At 46.6% G+C, this 21,298-nt stretch overlaps 3 protein-coding genes across 10 annotated transcripts in view; 2 read left to right on the top strand and 1 right to left on the bottom strand.

Moving 5' to 3' along the window:
- The window catches only part of ARMC8 (armadillo repeat containing 8), a 191,165-nt gene extending 187,283 nt beyond the window's left edge, over positions 1-3,882 (top strand). For all 5 annotated transcript variants that reach the window (XM_050965445.1, XM_050965443.1, XM_050965441.1 and 2 more), the window contains one exon: positions 512-3,882. Coding sequence is in view for 4 of the 5 variants with exons in the window: in XM_050965443.1 (XP_050821400.1) it covers positions 512-545 (34 nt within the window). In the remaining variant the exon portion in view is untranslated. The remainder of the gene's footprint in view (positions 1-511) is intronic.
- PPP2R3A (protein phosphatase 2 regulatory subunit B''alpha) overlaps positions 1-21,298 on the bottom strand; it is a 767,863-nt gene that overhangs the window by 401,940 nt on the left and 344,625 nt on the right. The gene's annotated exons all lie outside the window — the stretch shown is intronic.
- Positions 6,745-21,298, top strand: part of NME9 (NME/NM23 family member 9) — a 40,462-nt gene continuing 25,908 nt past the window's right edge. For 3 of the 4 annotated variants that reach the window (XM_050965720.1, XM_050965717.1, XM_050965716.1), the window contains exon 1: positions 19,756-19,831. In XM_050965720.1, coding sequence (XP_050821677.1) covers positions 19,764-19,831 — 68 coding nt within the window. In that variant the 5' untranslated portion in view covers positions 19,756-19,763. Of the gene's footprint in view, positions 6,821-18,249; positions 18,330-19,755; positions 19,832-21,298 lie in introns of those variants that run through there. The other variant, XM_050965718.1, reaches the window with a different exon arrangement.

Here is a 21,298-nt window from a genome sequence, read left to right as displayed (position 1 = left end):
TATACATCTAGGAACAAGTAATGCAGCCTATACCTACAGAATGGGGCATTGTATCCTGGAAAGCAATGACTCTGAAAAGGAACTAGGAGTGAGAGTGGACAGACAACTCAGTATGAGCCACTAGTGCAATCCTGGAGCAAAGAGGGCTTATGCACTCCTTCCATGTTGTCACATTCTGGGGTGCATAAGCCCTCCAGACCAGTGGATTTTAGATCTGGTTTAATGAGTGTTTGGCACTACTCATTGCTCATGTAGCATAAAAGAGTTTTCCTCCTAGATGAAGAAGACAGCACAAATGGCATTAGGCTCTACTTTTGCTGAGAAACCTCAGGCTTTGCCATCGTAATGTATTAATAGTTTAGCCTTTTATTGCCACACTAACAGTGCTTCCCTCACACACTAGCCTTGTGCACAGAATGTCATATCAGATAAATGTTAACCATGAATCTCCAGCGGATGTTTGTTTTTTGAAGTCCAAATTCAATGGTTAATGGAATATTTGTGATTTCAGGGCGAAGACAGCACTCCAGCAGTATCTTGCATGATCAAAGACTGAGTGAATCTTTGGACACCCCTCGTGTGTTTAAGGACTAAAAGGAAATAGCCTCAACTGATTCCTTATATTTGCACAAGTCACCTTGGGCTGCATTTCTCTCAGGTGCAGGGAGCTGCTTTGCAGAAACAGTTTAGGTGATCAGGTCTCCAATGCACTTGAACTTTCTTGAGGTAGTTCTTTACTCAGAGGACTATTGTGGGGGGGGGTCGTTTTTGTGTTTTTTCCTGAGCTACCTGGACTCTCTAATAGAACAATCAATCATCATTTTCTTTTGGGCCTACAATTTTCTGCTTTTGCTGCAGCCTGCCTGTGTGTTTGGGTGTGTGTGTGAGTGTGATACCTCAGAATTTTGTTTTCCTTTTTTGTGTGAAAATCTTTTTCTACACATTTTCAAGGGTTAACCATTGTTTGCTGTATGAATAATTAATTATATACAGTTTGAATGAAATGTTATTTAAAAAAACACACTGTATCCCATAAAGTTTATTTTGAATTTTGAACAGATGAATGTTTTTAAGTAAAACATATGCATTTCTGAACCTAAGCTTAACTTATATTCCTTTTTGAAGAGAAAAATTGAGGAATACAGTAGACTCAAATAACAGCCAGCACATTCTGTGCTATGAAAAAAATCGAAGAGATAACATTTTACTGCCCCGCAATCAACAGGTACTGATGTCATTTTCAGCTCAGCAGAATGGGTCAAAAGGATTGTTTGGGGTTTCTGAATTTTTAGAAGACAAGGGTAGACTCTCACTCTCACCAATTGTATAAGTGTTGTGTTGATCTTCTGCCAAAAAGAAATAGGTGAATGTAATATCAGCACTGGCTTGGGGGAATGAGCCTATTGCTATGACATCCAAGATCTTGCTGAGATTATTGCTGAAAGGTTGGCTTGTCTCAGTGATAAGGAACACCAGCTGACTGTGACACCAAGATATGTCAAACAGGTAGCAGCACGTTGCAAGACTTGTACTTTCAAGATACCAAGAGGGCCTGGCGAGTTACGGCTTAAGGGACTTGTTTGGTCATACCTGTACCTCCAGATTCAGTTCACTGCTATATAAAATATTTCTCCATAATATTAGCTTAATAGGTTAGATTACAGGAGAATGGACACGTTATTAGAAAATTATCTCACAGTGACATTGCTATAGTAATAGCAATATTTATACAGACATGTCCAGGAATTCATATACATGGATAATAGCCCAGATTTTACTGCATTTAAAGGATCAGGTTATCAAAACCTGGCCTCTGTCTGTGTGCCTACAATTTGTGGGCACCTAAAATTGTGGCTTTAGTTATTTGTAGAAACAGCATTTACCTTCCTCATTGCAGTCAGATACTTGGACTATTAAAAAGCTGAAATTATGACTGACTAAATTATGATGAAATATTGTGTCTGCAAGAATTCATATCCACTCAATTGTGGGCAGGGAAAGGGAAAACCATTTAAGATTATGCTGAAAATCGGACCCTACATTATTACTGAATTCAGCTTCAGGAGTTAAACATGTGTAGAAAGAAATGAGTGCAGCAAGACGCTCTCCCAGACGGCAATTCAGAGTTACTACTTTCCTCTTGCAGTACATTTACCACCTGCTTCCTGGTTTTCAGTTTAGGGAATGGCATTAATAAAGTCAAAATCCCCACACGCTATGTCTACTTAGCACTAAAGGGCAAACTGAAGAATTCAACTCTACCTTAAAAATCTCCTTTTGCAGTTTGAGCTTCAGGTCGAAAGGACAGGACTGTAACTTGACTAACCAGTTTTCAAAAATGTAATCTCAAACCTTTATCCTTTATTTCTAAGCAGTGTCAGATTATAATTGCCTTACTTTTCTGAGTGGTCCTATTAATTTAATGGAAACTATTTGTGTGAGCGAAAGGTGATCACAGTTTGGCCCAGAGTTTGAATGTTATGTATTGTAGCACTGTTACCATTTGGTTGCAAAGGAAAATACAATTTTGCATAAGTTTAATGTAATTGTTTTCCCACTCTGAAAATCATATAAAAGTGAGCACCTAACATTTTTTCCAATGTGGACATGGCAATAAGTGAGTGGCCATTTCTTATTATTGCTAAAAGTCTTTGGTAATGATCTACACAGAGAGGCAAGTATGAATATGTGAGAACCTGATAAATATCTAGTATCTCAGAAATGAAAGCCTTATTTAAAAAGTAAAATGAACCATAGTTTTGGTAGCACTGAGAAAACACTTCCTTGGTTAAACTTTATATATACATGGGGGCTAAATTTTGAAAACAGCCTGAGCTTGAACTCTAAATTTACACTCCTGATATTTTGTGCGCATATTTTCATGTGCTCAAGCTTTTGCATGTCCGTCTACTCACATCTGCAAATCTGAGTTTATGTTCAAAAAATTGGATGACTAAAATTGTACACAAAAAAGTGTGCAAATTTAGGTGTGCATGTTTAGAGACTTTTTTTTTTAAATGTGGCCCTAAATGTACCAGAAAACTTAAAAATGATGCTCAGACAATCTGGATACTGCATGGGGAAAAAGTCAACATTTTCCATAATAGCAAGCTGATAGGTCAAATGTCCAATGAAATAACATTTTTACATTCAGTTAAGCTTTGTGAATAATTTTTGATGTTGCTGTAGGTATGTACAAATAGAAAACATAAATACTGTAAATAAATATAAAGTACTTTACCAGAATACGTTGCTTCTACTGAACTTTATGAAGAAAACATGTATTTAAAATCTTGACTCAATGTTTTTTGCTCTACAAACTTTCAGATTTTACTTGGAGATTTATACAACACAGAGAGGACAACAGAAAATAATCCTGTACAAATTAGCCAAACCCTACTGGCTTTACTCAGGTAAGGCATCCCAATAAGACAAGGGATTCCTTGCAAGAGTAAGACCAGCAAGATTTGTTCCATCATAGTTTTTCTTCTGCCTTTAATTCTGCATCACTCTTTCTTCTGGGTCTCCCCCTTCACAGTCGTCCCTGATTCCAGTCATGTATTTATATGATGATGATTGAGTCAGGTGAGCAACTCAGTAAATCATAGAAATTGTTTTGTTTGATTTGTGGCCCTTTTCTGTTTTCCACAAATATTTTATGTCCTAATCTTTCAGCTCCATCTATCTGGCTGGTCATTGCACCTGTGTGAAGTGCCACTGAAGTTAGTGTGGCTGTGGTGGAACGGGTATTGAGACACGTGGGTGGAGGTGTAGAAGTGGGGTCCTTGCAAACACATGCACGAGCAGGATTGTTCATAAGTCACCATGAATTTTAAACATATATTAGAGAATATTTGCAGAAATCAGATTTTTAACTTTTAAGTTGTGTTTGTATCCAAATCTGATTGTTACACTTTACCTGTCAGGGAACAGAAACAGCATAGTGACACGCATGTGTCCAATCAAAGTTAACTAACGTGCCATATGTTATAAATACAGTATGCAGTGTTGTAGCCATGTCAGTCCCAGGATATTAGAGAGACAAAGTGGGTGAGCTACATTCTCTCTCAGGTGCACGGCTGTGCAGAAAGCTACAAAGGGCCGTGCAGGTATGCACACTGCACTCGGGCGTGGGGAGTGTTGATGGGGCAGCTTGGGGTGTGCAGGGCTGCGGCAATTCCCAAAGCCCCAGGGCTGTGGTGTGGCAGGGCCAGACACCTCTCCCCCTCGCAACCCCGGGACTGTGGTGCGGCAGGACCAGATGTCCCCCACACACAGCCGCAGGGCCAGACACCTCTCCCCAGCCCCGGAGCTGATGCGGGGAGTCCTCTCTCCCTGTTGCAGCCCTGGGCAGCCTGAATCCCAAACCCCTCAACCCCACTCCAGAGCCCTCACCCCCCTGCACACCAAACCTAGCCCTGAGCCCCTTCCCGTACCCCAAACCCCTCATCCCCAGCTGTACCCCAGAGCCTGCACTCCAGCCAGAGCCCTCACCCCCACATGCACACACACCAACCTCTGCCCCAGCCCTGAGCCCCACCTCACACTCCAAACCTCTTGGCCTCACCCTCCCACATCACCTCTGTATTGGTGCACATAACAAAATTCATTCTGCACATGAATGGGAAAAATTAGAGGGAACATTGTGGGTGAGGTAATATCTTTTATTGGACCAACTTCCGTTGCTGAGCTAGATAAGCTGCTGAGCTAGATAAGCTTTCGAGCTACACAGAGCTCTTCGGTCTGTGAAAAGTACTCAGTGTCATAGGTAAATAAAAAATCCAGATAATTTAGCATAAGCAGTTAGCACATATTGTAAGGGACTATATAAGGTTAAGTGGCCCATTAATACCCCTAGTCATAGGACAAAAACAGGTTAGGGGGTTACAGATTGTTGTAATCTATAAATCCAGTGTCTAGTGCAGAGGGGGGCAAACTATGGCTCATGGACCACATCTGGCCTACAGGACCCTTCCCTCTGGCCCCCAAGCTCCTGCCAGGGAGCAGGGTCAGGACAGGCTTGTAGAGGAGCCAGCCCAACTCCCTGGCAGCACAGTGAGCAGGGTGGAGGCTAGCCCCTGGCCCCTCCCCTTCTGCTCCCAGAGGGATGATCAGGAGCTAGAGAGCAGGGGCTTTGGATAGGGGGCAGGGGGACCCTAGGGTGGCAGGGGTGGGGAGCAGGGGAGATTGGATAGAGGTGGAGGTGGTCAGCGGGTGGGGAGCAGGGGGGATTGGATCGGGGACAGGCGTCCCAGAGGGTTGATCAGGAGCTAGAGAGCAGGGGGGATTGGATAGGGGACGGGTGTCCCAGAGGGATGATCAGGGGCCAGAGAGCAGGGGGGATTGGATAGGATTCAGGAGTCTTGGGGGGCAGTCAGGGTGGGGAGCGGGGGGGCTGAGGTTCCAGGGAGTTGGATGGGGGTGGGGGCCAGGCCATGCCTTGCTGTTTGGGGAGGCATAGCCTCCCCCGTCCTTCCCTACCTGGCCCTCCATACAATTTCTGTACCCCATATGGCCCTAGGGCCAAAAAGTTTGCCCTCCCCGGTCTAGTGTCTAGCAAAGACATTGTAAATACTGAATAGTCACAGTAAGTTGCTCCTGAACTACCAATTTGCAGAAATACTATGAATAACAAATTCAGAGAAAACATAGGTACATATGACTTGCTGGACTACATCAGACCCGGGGCCTCTGTAGTCCAGCAGCCTACTTCTAACAGTGCAGGACTAACTCCTTTAGAGGAACGTACAAGAAACTGGGCAAGAACTGGGCAATTATGGATAATCTGTTCATAGGGGAATTTCCTTCCTATCCCTCTACAGATGGAGGTGGTGGTTTAGCCCTTTTCCAAAACTCATGCCTGTTTTTTAATGCTTACCATTGTAAATCTAGATGGTCTCCTAATCCATGTACATTTTAAATGCTTTTTTTATCCTGCTATGCTCTTGGTCTCAGTGACACCTTATGGCTATGAATTCTATTGACATTCCATCATAAACTTCTGGTGGTCAATTTGCAAACATATGCTGATTTCACTGAATAAATAACTCTGTGTCTGATTCAGTCTAGAAATGAGTTTGGGTATCTCAGTTCAAATCGCAGTGGACAAGTGACACCATCACCCAAGCTCCACTTCTAGTCTCATGGACTGCTGACAATGTAGGTGTTAGTGCCAACATAGAACCCAAGAACATGAATATTACAGACTTCCTCTCTCTCAGGTTGCTTGTGATGTTGGGAATAGATAGGTTTCTTATTGTCCCCCCCCCCCTTTTAAAAATGGTCGCTCTCCTCCTACTGGCATTAAAACTAGGTTGCCTTAGACCGCTTGGACTGGCTTATATGGTTACAGGAAATTTTCCTGGCCCCTTTAGGTCCCAGAGTCTCCTCCAAGCAGTTCCCATGGATCTGCAGATTGCAGCACTGGCTGGCAGAGGCCCAGTGCCCAACAGAATTCTTGGATTCCTAAGCCAAAAGGGACCACGTCTGACAGGCCCCCGCTGGACAGGGTGGTGTGTGGGGGTGTATGGGGCATTGGGGTGTATGGGGCAGGAGGCATGTGGGGTTGGAGGTATGTGGTGTGGGGGGAATAAGTGTATGTAGGCGAGATTGGGGGTGGGGTGTCTGGGGCGTGTGGGGGGGTGTGTATGAGGTGTTACGCTGGGGGGTTATGTAGAAGTTGGTGGGGGTGGGACGTGGAGTGGGTCTGGGCTGTGGGAAGGGGCGGGTTTCCTGAGTCACTTGTGCATTGGTTCGGTCACCGGGGAGACCGTTGCCGGGAAACGCGGTGTCAGAAGCCCCGCGGGTTGTGCTGCCGCAGGTACCGGCGAGGGAGGGGGCGGGAGCTGGGTCCCTTGTTCGGTTCCGTGGAGCTGGGGTAGGGCCGCCCCTAGAGCTCCCCTCCAGTATCCCGGCTCGGCCCACGCCCCCGCGCACCTCAGGTACCCTCCGCCCCCTAGAGCTCCCGGGTAACCCGCCTGCCCCGCCCCTAAAGCCCCCCGTCCCCTGGTAACCCGGTCCCCCGACCACTAGAGCCCCCCCACACCAGGTACCCCCGTCCCCTCGTAACCCGGTCCCATGTCCACTAGAGCCCCACCCCCGCCCCAGGTGCCCCGGCCCCCCCGCCCCCTTGAGCCCTCTGTTCACCCGGTCCTCTCACCCCTAGAGCCTCCCTCTCTGGTATCCCTGGCTCAGTCCCGCCCCCCTCTCCCCCGTTTCCTGGAAACCCGGCCACTCTGCCCCCTGGAGCCCCCCTACCCGAGGTACCCCCGCCCCCCCGAGTCCCCTAGTAACTCGCTCCCTAGAGCCCCCAACCCCAGATATCCCCTCCCACCTAGAAGTTAGAAACTCCTGGTAACCTGCCCCTAACCCCCAGAGCCCTCCTCACATTCCCTAGAGGCCTCCTCCAAGGTATCCCTGGCTTAACCCCCTGCCCCCTAGAGTCCCCTGGTAACCTGGTCCCTCCTGCTCCCTAGAGCCCCACCCCATCCCCTAGCCCCCTGGTAACCCACCTCCAGCCCCTGGCTCGGTCCCCTGCCCCCTAGAGCTCCCTGGTAACCCTGCCTCTTATTGCCCCCCTTCCTGGTACTCCTGGTTTGGCTCCCCACCCCCTAGTGACCCAGCCCCCCCCACACCAGGTACCCCTGGTCCCCTGCCCCCTAGAACTCCCTAGTAACCCTGCCCCTTATTGCCCACCTTCCTGGTATTTCTGGCTTGGCTCCCCACCCCCCAGTGACCCAGTCCCCCCCCAATCCTCTAGATCCTCCACACACCAGGTACCCCTGGTCCCCTCCCCCTAGAGCTCCCCTCCCTGGTATTCCCAGATGAGCCCCCCACCCTAGGTCCCCCGGTCCCTAGTAACCCCCCCATCTCCTAGAGCCCCTCAGACCCAGTCCCCTCACTCCTTAGAGCCCTCTGGTAACCCAGCTGCCTGCTCCCTAGAACCCCCCAGACCCAGCTCCTTGCCCCCTAGTACCTCCAGCCTGGTACCCCATCCCCTAGACCCCACTGATAACTGACACCCCCACACCCCCTAGAGCCCTCAGCTCCCATATCCCTGGCCTGGCCCCTGCCCCCTAGAGCCACCTTGGCCCTGGTACCCCAGCCCTTCTGCCCTTATAGTCTCCAGTTACCTGGCCCCCAGCCCTGGTATGCCCAGCTCCCTCCACTCCCTAAAGTCCCCCGCCCAACTAGCACAGGTATCTGGACCGCCTGGGCCCCCTCAAGCTCCCTTAGCCCCAGTACCCCAGCCCTTCCTGCTCTCTAGAGTCCCCCACCCCTAGAAGTCCTGGTCCTCTCTCCTTTCATGGTCTCCAGTCCTCGCTGCACCCCTAGCCCCCCCAGCCATGATGTCCCCTGGCCTTCCCAAGGCCTTGTCACACACCCACACCCCACGCTGTGTTAGCTAGGATGTGGGCTGCTCTGTGCTCCCCACCACTGCATTAGATAGCATGAGGAGGCCTGTATCCTAAACCCCCCCTGCATTAGGATGGGGGCCCTGTGCCCTCGCTGCCCCCTGCCCCACTTTGTTAAGAACTAACAAAAAGTGACAAGCGAGGAGCCTTTTCTTCCTTCCCACCCAGACAGTCACACCTACGACCTCTGCACTCCCCTGCTGATTGCACTCTGCACCAACACCAGCTCAGGTCAATTCAATGAGACCTTAGTGGCTGGATGAGAGGGACAAGTGCTGCCCCAATGTAAAACAAGTCATTCAGGGTTCCATCATAGGTGGGGTGATCCCTCAGGATAAGGTCACACAATCTGCACTGATCTGTTGGACTCCACTAGAAACTCTCCCATTTGATGATGATTATCCCTTTACAATTACATTTTGAGAACTATCAGTCAGCTTTTAATCTATTTAATTGGTCATGTTAATTTTATATAGTTCTAGTTTTTTAATCAAAATGTCATGAAGTATCAAGTCAAACACCTTACAGACATCTAAGTGTACTACATCAACACTATTATTTTTATCAACCAGACTTGTAATCTCATAAAAAAAAGATAGCAAGTTAACTTGACAGATTCTATTTTCTATAACTCATGTTGATTTGCATTAATTATATTAATTGATAGGGTCCTCAGTGGCCAAGGAGCCTAGTAGCTAGATCATTGGTTGTGGGGCCGTAAGGGGACTAGTCTAGTTGCCCCACAGTTGGGGTTTATCTGTAGGTTCCCCTTGGCAGGGGAAGATTTCCTTGCCTCTAGTGGCTGCGTTGACAGGCAGGTTGCTGGTCTGTACCTTCACGCAGGTATACAGAGCGCTCTTGCCCAGAGATTTCCCTACACCCCCCCTGAATTTCACTAACATCCCCCTTTCCCAGTTTTGTGAACTAGTTACATGCAGTGTTGCCAATTTAGTGATTGGACATTTGAATGGAAATTGAAACAATGCCTACTTCAAAAGCATATAAAGTGTATGACAAAATACGTGTATCTGAAAAAGTATAATAGATTTGAAAAGTATGAACATAGACTAGCTTCCTTATACAGCTTTTGTTTTTATAACAATGTCAGTGCATTCATTTCAGTGATGTTGGCCAACCTAATAATTTCAAATGATGATTTGTAAGCAAGGTCTAAATGAGCTCTCCCTGACAGCTAGTGATGAGCTGTGGACTAGGGGGCAGGGCCGACTCTAAGCACCAGCAAAACGAGCGGGTACTTGAGGCAGCACATTTGCAGGGGCGGCATTCCAGCCATCATTTTCTTTCTTTTTTTTTTTTTTAAACTCACTTCCTCCCCTCTCACAATCCTACAGAAGCGGAGCCACTGAGAAGCTGGGGCTCCAGCGTGGGAGCTGAGAACCCACGGAACTCTGGGAGCTGTAGTTCCTTGCCTAGCTCCCTGCCTATAGAACCAGCTCTGGAGCAGGGAAAGAACTACATTTCCCAGCAATCCCTTGGTCGCTATCAACAGGCAAGGGTGGGGTAGGGAGTGAGGTAGCTGAGCCATGCTGCAGCTTGCTGTGAGTGGAAAGGGGTGGCACTGTGAATGGGGAACAAGTGTGCGCAAGGAGTAGAAGGCTTTGCCCCAGGTATCTCCTTCAGAAGACTTCCCTAGACTGGATTAGGGATACTGGTGTGACCTCGCCTTGCAGCCCCTAAAGAAGGAATTGAGTGGACTAAATGGACAGTGCCCCTCTCTATCTGAAGACTAGCAAGGGAGGTATGTGGATCCCACTAGAATTTAAAATGAAAAGTAAGGAAGGGGAGGCTCTGGACCTGGGTGGCTTTAGATACAGTACTGTGCACCTAGGAGGATTTCCGCTTCTGAGACAGGGAAGCAGAAATTGACTTTTCCTTTCCAGATATAGCTAATATTCAGAAAGGGAATCTAGCACCTGCCTTTCAGATTTGAACACTCTCAAAATTCAAGAGTGCTCAAGCTCAATTTGGGCAGCTGTTACTTCATTTCTCCCAAATCAAATATACTGATCCACTGAAACTTGCTGTAGAAAAAGTAGGATAAAATTGAGCAAGAAATGCTTCCCAGTGGTTTTTAGGACTGGAATAGCTATTTTCAACAGCCATTGCCTTTTTTTTGTTGTTGTTTTTTTTAGTTTTTTTTGTTTAAAATGAAGACAGTGATATTGCATTGGCACATTTCCCATAGAAACAAAGAGTGGTACAAAAGAATAATAAAGGCAGCTCAACTTTTCCTCATTTATATAGGACAGTTTTATAATATGCATCCAGATATCCTCCAATCACACAAGCTGAAAATTGTTCCACTTTACTGCAGTTCTGTAACCATATGGGAACCAATCCTGTCTGTGTTCTGTGCACATCCAAAATTCCTGCTGAATGACCCGCCCTGGGAGCAAGTTACCAGTGACCTCGGGCTGGGACAGCAGGAGAGTGCAGGTTGGGGGGAGCCCAGGGCTGGGGCAGCAGGAGAGTACAGGGAAAGGAGGGGGGAGCCCAGGGCTGGGGTGGGAGCAGCCAAAAATGTTTTTTGCTCATGTCATAAACAGATAGCTAAGGGTTAATGTCTCTTTCACCTGAAGCACCTGACCAGAGGACCAATCAGGAAACCGGATTTTTTCAACTTTGGGTGGAGGGAATAGTGTGTCTGAGTCTTTGTTTTCTGTCTGCCTGCTTTCTCTGAGCTTTGGAGAAGTAGTTTCTACTTTCTAGTCTTCTGTTTCTAAGTGTAAGGACAAAGAGATCAGATAGTAAGTTATATGGTTTCTTTTCTTTGGTATTTGCATGAATATAAGTGCTGGAGTGCTTTGATTTGTATTCTTTTTGAATAAGGCTGTTTATTCAATATTCTTTTAAGCAATCGACCCTGTATTTTATCACCTTAATACAGAGAGACCATTTGTATGTATTTTTCCTTTCTTTTTTATATAAAGCTTTCTTTTAAGACCTGTTGAAGTTTTCTTTACTGGGAAATTTCAGGGAAATTGAGTCTGTACTCACCAGGGAATTGGTGGGAGGAAGAAATCGGGGAGATCTGTGTGTTGGATTTGCTAGCCTGATTTTGCATTCCCTCTGGGGGAATAGGAAAGTGCTTTTTGTTTCCAGGACTGGGAACGGAGAGGGGGAGTCACTCTGTTTGGATTCACAGAGCTTGTGTCTGTGTATCTCTCCAGGAGCACCTGGAGGGGGGAAGGGAAAAAGGATTATTTCCCTTGGTTGTGAGACTCAAGGGATTTGGGTCTTGGGGTCCCCAGGGAAGGTTTTTCAGGGGGACCAGAGTGCCCCAAAACACTCTAATTTTTTGGGTGGTGGCAGCAGGTACCAGGTCCAAGCTGGTAACTAAGCTTGGAGGTTTTCATGCTAACCCCCATATTTTGGACGCTAAGGTCCAAATCTGGGACTAAGGTTATGACAGCTCAGGGCAACAAAAAACCTAGAGCCAGTCCTGCTGGGGGGAAAGGCTTCAGGATCAGATTGTATTTACATTCACACCATCTACCTAGGTATCCAGCAAACAAAGCTGTGTTGCCTAAGTGATAGATTTTGGCTGGGGTTGGGTTACAAATCACTTGAATGTGGGAGGGAGGGAAATTAAATGTTGTTGTTCTTATTCTATGAGTAAATGGCAGTAGAACTGTACTTAGCCTGTGCTGATTGAGGGCATCAAGAGATAGGGTACCCCTCTCCACTGTTTAAAGGCAGAGCTGATTAGGCTTCATAGATAGTCTTTTGTTTTGTTAAGTGACCCGTGTGACAGGTTGGATTACAGAAACTCCCTTGGGAAATGCCAACTGATATGCCAAGACTATTTCTGCCCCTGCTTTTCCTGCCTGCTTGGGACTTTAGCACCCTGTTTTGTTGAGCCAGACATGCCAGTTTGCTTCAACACAGACCCAGGGTTTGAACCACTTGCCCCAAAGCTGCAAACTTAACTGAAAGCCACTTAAGAAGTGGTTTTGTTTTTAACACTCAGATGCCCAACTTCCAATGGGGTTCAAATGCCAAATAAGTTTGTTTTACCCCACATAAAGCTTATACAGGGTAAACTTATAAACTGTTTGCTCTCTATAACACTGATAGAGAGATATGCACAGCTATTTGTCCTCCCCTCCCCCAGGTATTAATACATACTCTGCGTTAATTAATAAGTAAAAAGTTATTTTATTAAATACAGAAAGTAGGATTTAAGTGGTTTAAAGTAGTAACAGACAGAACAAAGTAAATTACCAAGTAAAATAAAATAAAACACGCAAGTCTGAGTTTAATACAGTAAGAAAACTGAGGACAGATAAAAACCTCACCCTTAGAGGAATTTTAGTAAGCCTTTTTTTTTTTTTTACAGACTAGTTTTTTTCTAGTCTGGGTCCAGCAATTACTTACACCCCCTGTAGTTACTGTTCTTTGTTTTAGTGTTTTGGTTTTTTTTAGGTATCCTTAGAGGTGGAGAGGCTATCTCTTGAGCTAGCTGAAGACCAAATGGAAGGGTGTCTCAGCGGTTTAAGTAGACTTTCTCTTGTGGGTGGCAACCCCCTCCTCTCTCCTATCCAAAGTCCATCTCCAAGATGGAGTTTTGGAGTCACATGGGCAAGTTACATGTCCATGCATGACTCAGTTTTTACAGGCAGCAGCCATTGCTTACCTGCTACCTGAACGTTATCATATAGACTCTTGTGTGGATTGGAGCCTTCCAAGATTCATTGTTCCTGAAGTACTTCTTGATTGGGCACTTAATTTGCACATTTCTTTCTTAAGAAGCTGACCAAATGCTTTACAAAGGCTACTTAAAAATTAAGCCAGTACACAGACAATATTATTAACTTTGAATACAATAATGATACATGCATACAAATAGGATGAATAGATTTAATAGATCATAACCTTTACTAAGATTTGTTGCATGGCCTATGTAGCATAAAACATATTCTAGTTGTGTTATATATATATTTATAAGCATATTTTTATAAAGCCTTATGGGGTGCACCGTTACAACCACTACAGCTGAAATCACTGATAATCAAGTCTAAGTGCTTAAACCTGCTGTGGGACAGTGTTTCTGTGGAAGAGATGGCCCAGTCTGCACTAGCAACAAAGTTCCCCCTGCTAAGAGCTCAAGTGAAATCACTGAGAGCTGGGTGGAACCTCAAAAGACCAACTCACAGAGGTCACAGTAGCAGGTGACAGCAGAAGGTGATGGCACAGGGCCATTGGCAACAGAGCGATGGAGTGAATGGTGGCACAACGAACAACAGTGACCAGAGCAAACAGTGAGCAGCGGGAGGAACGAGCAAGGTGCCTTCTTGCCCCCACCTGGGAGGTGAACTCATGTGAAAGCACATCTGAACTCTGAGTCTCCACTGACCAAGGACAACACCGGCGAGTGTTAATGAGGCTGTTAAGAATGCTGGAGACACAACACTGTTCATGCGAACAAACATGGCTGTGGTATCATACTTCCTATTTGAGCAAGAGATACCACACACTACAAACTAGAGGCCAATGTTAAGTACATTGTCACTTGTTCATCCTGAAGTTGAACACTGGTTCCGAACAAGACCAGCAAATGCTCACTGTCTTTCTGAAAGAAACTCAACTGACTGGCTGGAAGCATGTGGTGCAACAGTGAAAGCCACAACAGTTGAAAAAGTGAAGAACTCTCTCACCATATTCAAAACATTTGCATACATGGCTGATGAATGCACCGATGCAAATGGGTATTAAGTATTAAGTCACTGTGTACGTTGTCTTGATGTAAGTGGTAGGCCAGTAGATGTATTTCTAGATGCTCAAGTTATAGAAGACATATTGGCTACATCTGTGACAACCCACATCTTAGAAGAGTTAAATGCTTTTCAGCTGGACCCCAAACAGATGGCTGCTTGTGCATATGATGGAGCTGCTCTGGAAGACATGGTGGAGTACAAGCTTTGCTCAGAGAAAAATGTAACCCTAATCTCTCCTATACATACTACAGAGGCCATCTACTCCAACTAGCACAGTACAAGCTGCAGATTCTTCAAAAGACATTTTAAAAGCTATAAATTCAATGTCTTAATTATATTCGTTTTTCAGCAAGAGTCCAAAAGACTGACTATCTTAGAAAATATAGAAAATACACTGAGACTGAAGTTCAAATTAGTCCAATCTGGGAAAATCCTCTGGCTTTCTCATGAGCGATCCTTGGCTGTTGTCTTAAAATTGCTGCAGCTGTTATTACTGACTTTGGAAAGTATCTACCAAGATGATATGGATCTAAGTAGTGAGGCTGGTGGATTACTTTTGCTACTACATTCAGAGAATACCATTCTCTCTCTTGTAAGTCTGCTGTTGAAACCACTTGGGTCATTAAACAATGCTGTCCAGGCATCTGCTACAACAGTAGTAAATCTTTGTTCAGCAATAGAAGCTACATTTGGATCAATCAGAGTCATCCATTGAAAAAGTACTGGAAGAAGCAAAAACTTCAGTCCAGAAGTTGACTAATGAAGGCATTAATATTGAATCCTTAAGTGAAGAAGACAAGAGGTGTTTGTTAAGACAACTGAAAAAGTACACAGACTTGATTCGTAAAAATCTACAACAGTGACTTCTAGATTCTACTCAACCTCTACGTAGCTTTTACAGATCCCTGTCCTATAAAACACTGACAGTTGAGTGGAGTGAGGCGCTACCAGCAATGGGGCTTCCATGTGCTCAGGACAGAATAGAGAATTTGAACACAGAGTGGAATATCATACAATGAATGAATGAAGATTTTACTTCAACTTCTTTTTTATGACCACTAGTGGCTCGACCCCATCTTTGTATTCTGTTTCCTGGGATGAAAGAAATAGGAATTCATCTCTTGCTACTCCCAGTCACAACAGCTACAGTTAAAGGTTCTTTTTCATCACTGAATAGAATTTTATATTCTGATAGAAGTCGCCTTCTGCCTGATCATGTGAATGAGCATATCAGTTGAAGGAATGGAAGTACCAGACACAGGAGAAGCCACCAAACATGAACATACTGCATTTAAGAAGTTCATTAACAGAGTTGCGCAAAATTATAACAAGAAACCAAGAAGGATGTAGATGTGGTGCTTCACAGAGGCTTGAGTAGCCAACTTTAATTTGTGTGATGATTTTAAAACGTGAGTTAAATCTAATAAAATGGTCATGAAACATTTTTCAGTTTTTACTATGGTGCCATACAGCCTGCCTTCTCTCTTACGGTCTCACCCCTCATTGGCCCTGAACCCCTGACCTGTAAATTTGATTACCCACCTCCCAATTTCAATTCCTGAGGAAAACACTGCTCCTGCCTCTTCGCCAGTCAGCCACTGACTGAGCCAGGCTCCCTTCTTTTCTCCCCACTCCAGGCCTGGCATTGGTTGCAGGAATAACAGGGCAGGGCTAGCTGAACCCACAGGTGTTACTTAAGCCCTGCAGTGCCCGGCTGCAGTCTCTCTGTTCCTTCACACATCCCTCACCTCATGACCCCCTGCTCTCCACCATCCCATGAAAAGAAGTCTGCATTCAGATGGGCTCTCCCGGCCTGATGCTGGATGCAGAAGGAGAACGGCTGGAGGGAAAGGTACCACCTCATGACTTGGGGATGTGTGTCCTTGGCATAGAGCCAGCACACGGGGGCGTAGTTGGTAACAAGAGTGAAGTGCGTATCCAGAATATAATAAGGGAGTGAATCCATGGCCCATTTTACTGCCAGGGCTTCTTTCTCAATTACAGAATAGGTCTTCTCTTGTGGGAATAGCTTCCTGCTAATATATAGGATGGGGTGTTTGTCGCCCCTGACTCCCTGTGATAGAACAGCTCCTAAGCCCATGTCTGAGGCGTCTCTTTGTAACAAAAACTCCTTGGCAAAGTCAGGGTTGTACAAGATAGGTGCATGAGAGAGCTGGGCCTTCAGAGTTTGAAACGCCTCTTCACAGGCTCTGGTCCAATGGATCCTTTTAGGGCTCCTGTTCTTGAGGAGATTGGACAGGGGGGCCACAATGGAGGAGAATCCTGGGATAAAGTGGCAGTAATACCTGGGTAGTCCCAGGAATCAGCATATATGCTTCTTTGAGGACGGCGTGGGGCACAGCTGGAGGGCTTGAACTTTGCTAATGAAGAGTCAGATCAAGCCTTTTTCCAATGTGTACCCGAGGTAGGTGGTCTCATTCTTCCCAAGGGTTCGCTGTCAGGCTGGCCTCCTGGAGGGACTGGAGGTTCAAAGTCATCTGTTTCAAATGGTGTTGCCAGTAGCGACTATAAATTACCACGTTGTCAAGCTACGTAGCTGCATACCTGCTATGGGGGCAGAGAATTTGGTCCATTAGCCACTGAATTGTGGCCGGAGCCCCATGCAAAATGAAGGGCCTGGTCTGGAACTGAAAAAGCCTGCATGGGGTGGAGAAAGGGTTTTTTCCCGTGGACTCGAGTGTGAGAGGGATCTGCCAATAGCCCTTTGTTAAGTCTAAAGTGGTGATGTACTCTGCCTTTCCCAGCTGGTCAAGTAGTTCATCAACCCGTGGCATCGAACTTCAATACTACATTGACCTATGGAAGTCCCCATAGGTCACTCCCCAACGCTAACATCAAGCAGAGTTCTTCTTTCATAGTCTCTCTAAGCTTCAGGGGGAGGGGCTGGGGGTTTTCTCTGACCTTAATGCATGGTTCATCTGAATATGATGGCTTATCAGGTGAGTCTGTCCTGGTCAGGTTGAGAAAATGGAAAAGAAGGCAGTGATCAGTTTTTGCGCCTGACCTCTCTGCTCTGGGGTAAGATTGTTTCCAATCTTGATCACCCCTGGAGTTGAGGCCTTCATGGCCTATGGGCCCAGTTCAGGCTCTGGTGGGTAAGGCACTATTAGTAAGCCTTCCTGGGCTTTCCATGGTTTTAACAGGTTCATGTGGTAGATTTGTTGTACCTTATGTTTATCTGGTTGCTTGATTTCATAGTTCACCTGCCCTACACGTCAGATCGCCTCATACGGTGCTTGGCAGCGGGCTAGGAGCTTTGATTCTGAACTGAGCAACAATAGCAGCATCCAGTCACCAGGCTGAAACTCCTGGAGACATGCCCATTTAGTATAGGCCACTTCCTGGGTATGTAGGAGTTTCTCCCTGGCAAACAAGCCTAGGGCCTCAAGCCTCTCCCTCAGGTTTAAAACATACTGTACCTGGTTGTTAGCTCAGGATGGTTGCTCTTCCCACATTTCTCGCACAAAGTCTAAAATTCCCTGGGTTTGCCTCACATATAAAAGCTCAAATGGTGAGAAGCCGGTGGAAGACTGGGGTACTTCCTGGACTGCGAACAAGAGAGGCAAGAGCAGCTGGTCCCAATGCCAGACATCTGTCAGGACAAACTTTCAGAGCATTGTTTTTAGGGTTCAGTTAAAACGCTCTACCAGGCCATCTGTTTGGGAGTGGTATACAGATGTTCTTTAGGTCTTGATTTTGAGTAACTGGCAGACATAATCATTGATCATCTAGGACATAAAGTTTGTCCCTTGGTCTGTCAGGATTTCCTGGGGCACCCCGACACGGGTGAAGATGTTCATAAGTTCCATAGCCATCCCCTTGGCAGTCATGGAGTTTGAAGAGTCAAAGAATTTGCTGATATTTGTCCCACATTTGGCCTGTATGCTTTTATTATGTCCAGTTGATTGCTGCATGCTGCCTCATGTCAGTTTTGCCACCATGCCCAATAGTGAATCCACGCTGGCACAAAGTACAAAAGACTTTACCAGAATCACCGTTGACAGGTTTTACCCAGTTGTATATTTCTTCCCATTGACATTTGTATCTATACAGTCTCTTCATTTTTTTCTCTTTAGGTCCAGACCATCTCAAGTTCCCGCTCTGCATAACAAGGCAGACAGGCTGCTGCATCTGGACCCAGTGGAGCTTTCTCCAGGCAGGTGGCTCCATCCCTAGATACAGAGTTGCAGAAACTGAACCTGGAGATGATGAGTTGGGGTATTCATCCACTTCCAGTGTATAGAATTACATTTGGTCCCCCCTAAATCCACCTCCCTCCCTGCAGTTCCTATTGGATAATAATGTTCCTGTTCACATCCTGTCCTAAATTGTTGTGTAGCATTGCTGCCAAACAGTTGCTATGTCCCACAGAGCTGGCTGCATTTTGGAGGGAAGCAAAGTACTTCCTGGGACAAGCCTCACTGTGGCCAATGAGAGTTTTGGCTGAGTGAGGGATGCAGAAATCAGGCTGGAGTCTGAAGGAAGCTTGGGATCCTATGGAATAGCAGGCACTGGGCATAAGTGGATTTAGGAAAGGAAAAGGATGGGCAGAGAAACTGAGGTGTGTGGTGAAGAGGCAGGGCTCGTCTGTAGTGAATATAAAGAGGATTCTGTTTTGGGGCTGCTGGACACAGACAGAGCCTGTGGTTCCACCTGGCTCTCTAGCTCCCAGCCATATCACTGCACTGCTGCTCCCTGGCCTGGTCAGTCATGGAAGGGACTGCACTGAGCATGTGTGAGAGCCACCCACAGTGTGCCTGGGTGCTGTATTTAGCTGTAGTGAGAGGATGACCATGAGAAGCACTGCCCCAAGAGACTGGGAGGAAGAGGAGGAGGAGGAAGGCTTTCTGGCCCTTACCTCTGCTGAAGATGATACTCTCATAGGGGGTCTTGTTCTTGGTTTCAAGGCTGAAACAGTTCCAGCACTGGTCCTGGAACTGGCGCTGACACTCATGGATGGCGATCTGGATGGCGGATACCATGACATCAGGTTGTGCACGTACATTTCCAACTGCTGGGTCACACCACCACTCAAATTTGGTGCACCCGCTCCTCTGTCATGCCAGAATGGAAACAGAGGCCAGCTGCCCTCTACTTGAGCTAAAAGTCCCAGCATGTGCCATAGCCAGGCTGCTCTGATTCAGGGAGCAGCACAGGCTGAGACATGTTTCCATGCACCACATGTCTAGGTGATGACAGAGACTGCAGGCCACACTGGGCTCCACAGGGCAAGTGCCATGCTTTAGAGATCCCAGAATGGCCACATGCATTACTCAGTTCTCGTCTGCCATGGGGGTGGAATGTGTGAGAGAGGATGGTGCACAATGTGCAGTGGAGTCCTGCCAGACCAGGCATGAGGGGCCTCTGGATTCTCCTTAACTCTGTCACTGACTCACTGTAACTGGTCAAACCATCTCCCTCCCTGCCTCAGTGAGATAATGTGCCTTTGGTGCAGTGGTGCACTCTGCCTATAGCAGCTTTCTCCACATGGAATATCGTAATGTACATCACTGCTCTGGCCAAACAACCTCCTGTGTCCAAAATGGGAAACAGAAACGCTCAGAATGGCTGGGAATAACTGACATCTGCAATGAACAGGAGGAGTTGCCTGGGGAGAAACTATACAGCAAGAGAACGCTGGAGACATCAGCGCTTGGAGTAAGGAGAAAGTGTTACATGTGTGAGGGAGAAAGCATTCCCCTCATTAGCAGGGGCAGACCCCCCAGATCCCTCTGCTCCCTGGTCACTGTTGCAGCCCTGGTGAACACAGGAAAGGTTAAAGTGGAAGAGTCGTTTTCAAACGGGGAGAGGAAACCTGCTCCTCACGGTTCCCCAACCCCTGTGAGGCTGGAAGCTCCTGCTCCATCCCAAGGAGAAGGCAGCTGGTCCTGAAAGCAAATGACCTGTGACTCCCCGCTGATGCTCTCTGCCAGGGGAGCCTGACTGCTTCTTGAGGAGAATAAAGGGGGCCTGTGACTGAGCCCTTCTGTACGTCTCCCACTCACAGAGGAAGAGAGGAGCGAGGGCGGGGGCTCAGGGAGAAGGGGTAGTGCAAGGGCAGGGCCTTGTGCTCAGGGGAATCCCGCTTCCCATGGACCTCTGACCCTGCATGCCCTCCAGCAGCCCCCTCTGCCTGGCCTGGCCCCTCACCCATCTCTAAGAGCAACACTGTTGGCTCAGAGTCTCAAGCGCTACATCCTGAGCTCAGTGCTGAGCCACTCCCAATGGAACCTGAAGCCTCAGCCAGGCAACCATTGAGGCATCACACAGGGGCTGGCCCAAAATTAATTAGAGCAGATCCCAACCCAGCCAAGCAGAACATAGACTCCCAGCCCCTGCAAAGAGACCCCCATTTCTCCACATGTCCCCCTGTCATAAACAGATAGCTAAGGGTTAATGTCTCTTTCACCTGAAGCACCTGACCAGAGGACCAATCAGGAAACCGGATTTTTTCAACTTTGGGTGGAGGGAATTTTGTGTCTGAGGTCTTTGTCTGTCTGCCTGCTTTCTCTGAGCTTTGGAGAAGTAGTTCTGCTTTCTAATCTTCTGTTTCTAAGTGTAAGGACAAAGAGATCAGATAGTAAGTTATATGGTTTCTTTTCTTTGGTATTTGCATGAATATAAGTGCTGGAGTGCTTTGATTTGTATTCTTTTTGAATATGGCTGTTTATTCAATATTCTTTTAAGCAATTGACCCTGTATTTTGTCACCTTAATACAGAGAGACCATTTGTATGTATTTTTCTTTCTTTTTTATATAAAGCTTTCTTTTAAGACCTGCTGGAGTTTTTCTTTACTTCAGGGAAATTGAGTCTGTACTCACCAGGGAATTGGTGGGAGGAAGAAATCAGGGGGAGATCTGTGTGTGTTGGATTTGCTAGCCTGATTTTGCATTTCCTCTGGGTGAAGAGGAAAGTGCTTTTGTTTCCAGGACTGGGAACGGAGAGGGGGAGTCACTTTGTTTGGATTCACAGAGCTGGTGTCTGTGTATCTCTCCAGGAGCACCTGGAGGGGGGGAAGGGAAAAAGGATTATTTCCCTTTGTTGTGAGACTCAAGGGATTTGGGTCTTGGGGTCCCCAGGGAAGGTTTTTCAGGGGGACCAGAGTGCCCCAAAACACTCTAATT

This window comes from Gopherus flavomarginatus, chromosome 8 (genome assembly GCF_025201925.1).
Source record: "Gopherus flavomarginatus isolate rGopFla2 chromosome 8, rGopFla2.mat.asm, whole genome shotgun sequence".
NCBI lineage: Eukaryota > Metazoa > Chordata > Testudines > Testudinidae > Gopherus > Gopherus flavomarginatus.
The sequence above is the reverse complement of the archived record's forward strand: the minus strand, read 5'-3'. Positions and strand labels throughout refer to the sequence as shown.